At 37.2% G+C, this 9,916-nt stretch overlaps 1 protein-coding gene across 2 annotated transcripts in view; it reads right to left on the reverse strand.

The window, feature by feature from the left end:
- LOC115212997 (tenascin-X) overlaps positions 1–9,916 on the reverse strand; it is a 113,380-nt gene that overhangs the window by 78,790 nt on the left and 24,674 nt on the right. For both annotated transcript variants that reach the window (XM_036506804.1, XM_029781887.2), the window contains exons 9-11: positions 9,545–9,597; positions 7,847–7,940; positions 1,057–1,190 (exon numbers count right to left, since the gene is read on the reverse strand). In XM_036506804.1, the coding sequence (XP_036362697.1) occupies positions 1,057–1,190; positions 7,847–7,940; positions 9,545–9,597 (281 nt within the window). The remainder of the gene's footprint in view (positions 1–1,056; positions 1,191–7,846; positions 7,941–9,544; positions 9,598–9,916) is intronic.

Below are 9,916 nucleotides of genomic sequence, written 5' to 3' on the forward strand. Positions count from 1 at the left end.
GGCAATTAGGATCAACTCGAAATAAGAAGAGAAGATAATCTCAGGAATCAAGAGTTTTCCAAAATTGCTCTGCCATTAAGGAAAAGACAGCTTGCTTGTCTGAGAACAAGAGGACAGCTGAGGAAACATGTTTCTGCCCCAGGCAGTGTCATCAGCACAGCAATTGTCCTATATTATCTTTGGCAGGCAAGGTACTTAGACATATATAAATAAGAATAGAAGATATTTGTACTGTAGGTAATTTGCATCAATGAAAATTAGGAAATGAGATTAGAGAAATAACTCCAGAATGGCCAATGGCATGAACTCTTGCATTGATTTTCATTATGATGATAATAATGATGATAATGATGATAATGTGGTTGATGACTATGATGATAATAATGATGATGATGATGATGATGACGATGATGATGACGATAATAACGATGATGGTGACGATGATGACAACAGTGGCAATGACAATGATGACAATGACAATGATGAGAATGATGATGACGGCAATGAAGACAGCAATGATGATGACAACAATGATGATGGTGGTGATGATGACATATTTATTTTCATAAAAGCTATAAATATAAGTCTAACAATATAGGCCTAGGAGTGGCTGTGTGGTAAGTAGCTTGCTTACGAACCACATGGTTTCAGGTTCAGTCCCACTACATGGCACCTTGGGCAAGTGTCTTTCACTATAGCCTCGGGCCGACCAAAGCTTTGTAAGTGGATTTGGTAGATGGAAACTGAAAGAAGCCCGTCGTATATATGTATATATGTGTATATGTATGTGTGTGTGTATGTGTTTGTGTATCTGTGTTTGTCCCACCAACATTGCTTGACAACTGATGCTGGTATGTTTGCGTCCCTGTAACTTAGCGGTTCGGCAAAAGAGACCGATAGAATAAGTACTAGGCTTATAAAGAATAAGTCCTGGGATCAATTTGCTCAACTAAAGATGGTGCTCTAGCATGGCCACAGTCAAATGACTGAAACAAGTAAAAGAGTAAAGAGTAAAGAGTAATGTAAATGTGATATATGCCAAAGAATATAACTTACGGTTTTATACAATTTCTCTCATCAATGTTCTGAGATTTATGACATTCACAGTTCTTTCCTTGTGTTTGCTTTGAACATTCACATTGTCCACATACCATTTTACCATTCCCATTACAATGAAAGTCGCTGTTAACCTGAAAATGTGAGATGTAGAAACACACGTTGTTAAGAAAGTTCATGTAGACGAGTATTTGTTGTTGATATTGTCAAGCTCCAGATCAGTCATAATTAAGCAGATCTATGATCAACGGTATTCTAGTTGTGACCATTCAGTCATGTTCCTTGTAAAGAATCATCATCATCATTGTTCAACCGTGGTCGAGACAATGGAATTTACTATGCTACGCCAGACTTCACAGTCCATCATAGCATTACGGAGGTCCTGTTGCTGGATGCCTGTATCCCTGGAGATTACATCAGGGTAGGAGATTACATCAGAGGAGAAGAGCAGAAATTACCTCGTTTTCAGCTCTACAACAATGTCCAGCAAACTGGACTCTTCTACCTTCTTCTACCTGTTCAGTGTATTGCATATGATACACAGGACATTTTTCCTTTGGTGTCCAGACATCATATATGATACAGATTCCCAGTTATCTTTTCAGCCACTAGAGTAACTTGGAACTTAAAAGGAAAACTTTATATTACTCAAAACGTATAAAACAGGGGCTAACTTAAAGTATGAAAACAGGTCAGATCCTGTACACTATAGATCTCTATTGCAAGCAGACCTGGACACAATGCAGCAGTGGATCATGGACTGGCAACTCAAGCTGACTGTGGACAAATGTACCACCATGCATTTTGGGAGGAGAAACCCAGCGTCCACCTACTCCCTCCACAACACTAGTCTCAAAAAGTCTTCATGTGAACGTGACCTGGGTGTTATTGTCGACAGTGATTTGTGTTGGACAAAACACATCGCTAAAATTGTCAAGAAGGCTGAGGGTGTCTTGGCATCACTCACCAAATCCTTTGTGAGCCGTTCTCCGACTATCTATCTGCAGCTTTATATAGCTATGGTAAGACCTCACCTGGAATTTGCATCACCGGTCTGGAACCCCTATCTTGCCCAGGATATCAATCGTCTGGAAGCCGTTCAGCGACGTGCAACCAAAAGAATACCCTCCATCAGGCATTCGCCATATCCTGAACGCCTTACTTCCCTGGGCATGAACACATTGAAACTCCGACGTCTGGCAGCTGACTTGGCAGATACCCATAAAATTATCAACCATCGTATCAACAATAACTCTGAGCACCTTTTTAAACTCCACCCATCTAACACCCGTGGACATATTTACAAAGTCAGAAAAGAGCACAGCTCCCATGACTTCAGGAAACATTTTTTCACACTGAGAGTTGCTGAAGCATGGAACAAACTGCCGGCATCAGTTGTTAGTTGTCGGAGCACTGCATCCTTCAAAACTTCCATGCTTTCTGAGATTCGCCAACACTACACCTGATTTTCTCCCCTCCATACACACACAAGCATGTATCTGACTCATGCATTGTTCTCTTTCCAGACATTTGTACATTACTGCATATACTCTGACAAGTTGTGGTGCACCTGAGCACTGTATACAATAATTTCATTGTTATTATTATTTATTTAGGACAAACTTACAAAAAACGTTTTGGACAGGCAAAGAGAGAAAACTTAGTCAGAAGACAAAATACTATCTGAAGTCATTGATACACTGGACAGTTGCCTGGAGGCTTCAGTGGCCCCATGAGTCTAGTAACCCCATGCTAACCTGTGTAGGTTATGTCTTCCTGTTAATAAATAAATACTATAGACCTCAGTGCATTGCCTTACCCTTCCAATATCTAGGATCAATTTTCTTGTGATAGAGCCTTGGGACAAGTGAGGACACAAGTGAGAAGAAATTGAAGATTTAGTATGAGTGTGCTTCCAAGAAAATGACTCTACCAAAGTCAATCAAGGGTCATTGTGGGGGTTAAACTGGCCAATTAATTATGTCTACAACCCAAGAGCTAGTACATTTCGACCAATCACTATCCTCATAGTTCCTTCTTTTCAATTTCCCTTAGAAGGCTTGGTTGATCCAAGGCTACAATAGAAGGTACCATGAAGAGGGATTGAACCCAGAATTACATGATTTAGAAGCAAATTTCATAACATGGCCATCCAATATGTTCATCCCTTCTGTGAGAATAAGATTAATTCAAAAAAGATTTGGCTGCTATTTTTAGCAGATTAAGTGACTAAACAGAAGCTCTTTTGCTAGCCTTTGTGAGTATGCTTACTATGTGTATGTGTGTGTGTATAGTTCTTTATGTGTGTATGTTGACAATTGTCAGTAATCATAATTAATGACAAATGAAGATACTGTGCATGCTCTATACAGGATATGAACTGTTTCTTTGTCAATCATTTACTACTGCATTTTTAGCAATGGTAATTGCCAAACATAGGTTTTATAATGATTAGTGAGGTGGTGTGTGTGTGTGTGACTATGTATGTGAGTGAGTGTGTGTTTATGTGTATGTGTGTGTGTGTATGTGTGTGTGCATGTTTCTTCAGTATTCTAAGTACATAATTACATAACTAGTCATAATTTAGCTGACATTAGTCATTAAACATTTTGTTTTTAATGGACCAACCTATTAACAACATATGTAATGAATATGTATCTTTGCACATTGATATTAGAGTAATTCATATATTTCACACATGGTGAATTCAAATATTTCATGCTTGGTTAATCCATATATTTCATACATATGTAGTTATTGTAGTTCTATATTTAAGAGATGAGAAATTATGCACATTATTTACATTATTTACATTTGACAGATATTTGTCCTCATCTTGTTTGTTGTTAATACAATGTTTCAGCTGGTATATCCTCTGGCCTTCATCAGGTGTCCTGGGGAAATTTCAAACCTGGGTTCTCATTCCTAAGGTATTTTTCGATATTATTATTATTATTATTATTATCATTATTATTATTATTATTATTATTATTATTATTATTATTATTATTATTATTATTATTATATTATTATTATTATTATTATTATTATTATTATTATTATTATTATTATTATTATTATTATTATTATCATTATTATTATTATTATTATTATTATTATTCAGTAGTTTTATTTTTATAGCGTGCTTTCACTTCACTACTGAGCGCAGCTCTGTGTGCCTTGGGTATGTGCTGTGATTTGTTGTGATGCTCTGATGGTTATTGTATGGAAAGTGTTCTGCGTAGGATGTGTGCAGTGTCTAGTAGTGCAATTTTCTGTATGTTATATGTGTTTGTAAGTCCTGGTGTTTTTGTTATGTATTTGTCTGAATATTTTTTTATCATGCCTAATGCACCTACTATGATAGGAATTGTTTCTGTTTTCAGATTCCACATTCTAGTTACCTCTATTTCCAGGTCTTTGTATTTTGAGAGTTTCTCCATTTCTTTTAGAGACACGTTGTCATCAGCCGGTATTGATACATCAATTAGAAAGCATTTTTTTTCTTCATGGTCTCTGACAACTATATCTGGTCTGTTGGCCTTAATTTCTCTATCTGTGTGTATCGGCATATCCCAGAGTATGGTTGCTTTCTCGTTTTCTGTGACCTTTTCTGGTGTGTGCCTATACCATCTTTTTTCTGTTGTTATTCCATAATGTTGGCATAGCTTCCAATGTATGTAGGTTCCAACTCTGTCATGTCTGTGAATATATTCCTTCTTAGCCAGGACTGGGCAGCTAGAGATAATATGATTTATTGTTTCTTGTCCATCTCCACATATTCTGCAGTTACTTGTAATATTTCTTTTCATTACATATTTTTGGTAATTTCTGGTGGGGAGGCTTTGGTCTTGTGCTGCAATTAAAAATCCCTCTGTTTCTGCTTTGAGTCCTGAGCTTCTCAACCATTGCTGGGATTTTTCTTTGTCTATTTCTTTTGCGTTTAGTTTAGTCCAGTATTTACCATGAAGGGGCTTTTCTTGCCATCGTTTTATCATGGTTCGTTGCTGTTCTATTTTTAGTTTGGATTTCATTTGTTTTATAGCTTTTGTTGTTTCTTCATCTTCTTCTTCTTCTTCATGTTTATTAGGTGGTATGATTTCTTGTTTGTATTTGTCAGCTTCCTAAAATATTGAGAACAGTTTTTTGTTTTGCTCGTGTTTTGCCACTATCTGGATCAGTTTTCCTTCCTTCTGAAGTAGATATTTTTGCAGTCCTATGGTGGTTATTTTATAGTAGTTTTCCAGCTGTATAAGGCCTCTACCACCTTCTTTATTATTATTATTATTATTATTATTATTATTATTATTATTATTATTATTACTATTATTATTATTATTGTTATTATTATTATTATTATTATGCAGGTCACTGCCTGGAATCAAACTTATAATCTTGGAGTTAGTAGCCCATGCTCTTAACCGCAATGCCATTTGCCCGTGGGCATATTGATGTGTTAACAACAAACAAGATGAGGACAAATATCCGTCAAATGTAAATAATGTAAATAATGTGTAATTATTGTATTTCATATTTAAGTATTCCTATATTTTGCATTGAAGTAATTCATCATCATTATTTAACATCTGTTTTCCATGCTGGCATGTGTTGGACAGTTTGACAGGAGTTAGCAAGGCTGGGAGCTGTACCAGGCCCCAACTGTCTGTTTTGTCATGAGTTCTACAGTTGGATGCCCTTCCCAATGCCAATCATTTAACAGAGTGCAATGCGTAGTTTTTATGTGGCACCAGCACAAATGCTTGTCATGTGGAATCAGCACCAGTGTTTTTTACATGGCACCTGCACTGACAGGGTCACCAAGTACTTTGCAAGACAGAAAAAGAAAAGGCAAGGACCCCTCAACTGAGTGTGGGAAGAAATATTGTGCCAGTTGAGAGATTAAAGGTATAGAGGGCAAGAAATATGTGATTTACTGTTTATAATATGGATTACCCAGGGGTGTGAGATAAAGAGCAAGGTAAGATAAGGGGAGTGATAGTGAGAGACATATGGCGAAGATGTCAGAACATGCTCTTGAGGGATTTGGGGAGTGGTGAGAATGGGTACTGTGACACACAGGTTTGGATTGGTTGAGCGGGTGAGACTGTAGCAAATGATGGAGAGAAACCTAAGAGAGGCTCAGGGGCAGGGCTGCAGTAGATATGTGAGAGCATTGTGGGTGATAGTATATAAGCATGGTATTAACGATGGAGAACAGCTCAGGCAAGGGTGGGGAGGGAAGAAGACACAGAAAGAAGGTGATTGGTGAAGACAATAGGCAGAAGATGATGGGAAATGGAAATGGTTTCGGGCAGGGAAAAGTGGTAAATGAGAAAGCTGGGAGAAGTGCTATGTGCCTATTATGCTTTTGGGTGATAGAGAAGTGATGGGTGTTAAGGTATGAAATGTGTGTGTGCGGAGAGGTTGACAGGACAGAGCTCCTCATGGACAAGCACATCCAAGGTGATTCATATATTTCCAAATTAGATAATTCCTATATCTGATACTTGAATAATTTATATATTTCATACTTGATCATCTCATACATATTTCAAACCTGATTAATTCATATCATAATAAAATAAATGCGCCCTTTTTAAAGCCTAGCCAGGCTCATGGGCCCAGTTTCCTGGTTTCTATGGCGTATGTGTTCCCCAACTGGATGGGATGCCAGTCCATTGCAGCGTTACTCATTTTTGCCAGCTGAGTGGACTGGAGCAGCGTGAAATCAAGTGTTTTGCTCAAGAACACAACACGTTGCCTAGTCCAGGAATCAAAACCACAATCTTACAATCATGATGCTGACACCCTAACCATTAAGCCATGTGCCCCCACTATTAATTCATATATTTCACACTTAATCATATCATATATTTCATAATGCATATATTTCATACTTGGGAAAAGCATATATTTCATACTTGGTTAATAAATATTTTCCATACTAGATTAATCTATCACTTTATTTGTAATAAAATGAAAAACAGTTATATTTAGCATTTTAACCATATTAAACAAAAATTAATTTTTCCCTCTCTACTTTTTGTAAATTTATTACTTTATTTTGTGTGTGTTTTCTTTGCATTTGTTATTGTCTGCCTGGGTATGATTCATTATGAACTTTTCTGTAATTAAATGATAAAAGAAGTGCATTCTGTGAACTCAAGCAAAACTAAACACAAGTTATTTCTTGCAATTATTTCAATTAAGTATTACAGAAACTGTCTTAGTTTTTGAATTTTCTGGTTGACTGCACACTCATTGCGAACTTAAAAGACAAGTCACTTAAAGTGTGTTCTAAAAAAGGAAAGTGTTTCATGAACTAAAATTAGTTGAAATAATGCATGTGTATGTGTGTGTGTGTGTGTGTGTGTGTGTGTGTGTGTGTGTGTGTGTGTGTGTGTGTGTGTGTGTGTGTGTGCGTGTGTGTGTGTGTGAGTTTGTGAGTTTACAAAATGGAATGTGTGCTTACATGTTCATTTTGAAAAAGAAAGCACAGCAATGTACCTTTTCAAAAATAAGTATATTTCGTTGTTGTTTAATCTCTACTCAGCCCTAATCAAGCAGGCCTATGATCAAAAGCTTTCCAGCTATATAAATATCCATACAATTTTTGAAAGCTTAGTGTATTTAAAACTACATTATCCAATGCACCATTTTGTTTCTAAGATAAGGAGTGATATGAGGGAAATTTGGCTGCTTAGAGGTTCTCTCAGTGCAAAGTACATTGAGTATAAATAAAAGATAGCAAAGGCATTGAAATAAATGTGAAATTCTTTCAATACTTAACCGTTGGTTTTTTTAATTCACAATCACAGTTGCACTTGGTTTTGACATAAATAATCATTTGGGGTTTCCTTATGCCTTTAACATTGACTTTGATCCTAGAAAGAAAAAAATATATAACTTAAGAATTATAATTAAAATAAGTAAATAACAACAATATTTTTGACCTTCGAACTTTAGGTCTCACCGGGGAAATGACTAGAGACTGAGACCTTTGGAAGTATGCTGTGCATGAGAAGACCTGGCAGGACAAGTGAGACCATAACCCGTGGCCTCTACCTGGGATGTAGCCAGTCCACTTATGCATACCTTTCCTTCTTGGGACACAAAATTCTACTTGTGAAGACCTGTTGAGGCAAGTGAAAATCCAAATCCAAATCAAAATCAAAATCAAAATCGATCAACATCAATGGAAATTGCAGCTGTGATACCAGTGCCGGTGGTACGGAAAAGAACCATCCGAACGTGGCCGTTGCCAGCACCGCCCTGACTGGCCTTGTGCCAGTGGCACATAAAAAGCACCATCCGATCGTGGCCGTTGCCAGTCTCACCTGGCCCCTGTGCCAGTGGCACATAAAAAGCACCATCCGATCGTGGCCGTTTGCCAGCCTCATCTGGCATGTAAAAAGCACCCACTACACTCACGGGGTGGTTGGCGTTAGGAAGGGCATCCAGCCATAGAAACATTGCCAGATCAGACTGGGCCTGGTGCAGCCTTCTGGCTTCCCAGACCCCAGTTGAACCGTCCAACCCATGCTATCATGGAAAGCGGACGCTAAACGATGATGATGATGATGATGATGATGATGATGATGATGATGTCTGTAATTGTTGTCCATCAATTTGAAAAGAAATAATTTTAACCTATTTACAACTGTTTTTAAAGTAAGCAGAAGAGAAATAACTGAGAAATCCTGATATTTCAAGACGTTTCTAGAATATAATGCCTTTCTGTTAGTAATCACCAACCTACAGCATTGAAAGGGCTTCTATTTTTTTTATGGACAAACCAACACATTACTGTAACTAATGCATCAGTTTGACTTCATTGATTTTACTTTATGATTTAGTCATAGCAGCATAGGTGGCATTCATGATCTTTTTGCAGGGCTTCTGAGCTTGGTCAGAGAAAAGAGGAAGATTTTGATGTCCTAAGACAGGAGACAAGGTCTAAATGCTTGCAGCAAGAAGGTGGTTTCTGTTAAAGCTATCTAAATGTCAGATGAAGTTAAATCAGTCAACAGATTGAGTCTATCACTCTAAAACAGATACAATCCATCCTGCAAGTTTCCATTTATGATAGAAGACACTTGCCCAGAGTGACTATGCTGTAGGACTGAACTGTTTGATGAAGTGAGCAGTAAAGAGAAGACAATGACTGAAGCAAATGTTAACTTGAGAAAGAAATACATAATAAGGTAGCGAACTGGCAGAAGCGTTAGCACGCCAGGCGAAATGCTTAGTGGCATTTTGTCAGCTGCTATGTTCTGAGTTCAAATTCCACCAAGGTCAACTTTGCCTTTCATCCTTTTGGGGTCGATTAAATAAGTACCAGTTACGCACTGGGGTCAATATAATCGACTTAATCCGTGTGTCTGTCCTTGTTTGTCTCCTCTGTGTGTGGCCCCTCGTGGGCTGCAAAGAAATAAGAAATACATAATAACGATATTATCAAAGACATGGAGAAATTTTACAAACTTACACTTTTTTCTTGGGAAAACACTTTTCTGTACTGACTACAAAAGAGAACGTTACCTGAAATGATAGAAATTATGAATATCAGTAATTCTTCAACCATTGACTCTTATATTAATAAAGCTGAGAAATGATCCTGCTCTTTGGCAACTCTTTTTATCTTTATCTTCTTTCAATAATACATCCTCATCAACTATGTTGCATTTGTTCTCAAACTCTTAACCAGAAATTCCTTTACTAACCTCTGTTCTGGTTATTATTACTAGTTCCTCTAGTTTTATTTCTTTACTGTTAATACCATTAGAATAATCAAATACATTTGTGTATCACTTTGGCAATACACAACGAAAACAATCTCTATTAACCAACAGAGGCATAT

Source organism: Octopus sinensis, linkage group LG1 (assembly GCF_006345805.1).
Source record: "Octopus sinensis linkage group LG1, ASM634580v1, whole genome shotgun sequence".
In the NCBI taxonomy this organism is placed as follows: Eukaryota; Metazoa; Mollusca; class Cephalopoda; order Octopoda; family Octopodidae; genus Octopus; species Octopus sinensis.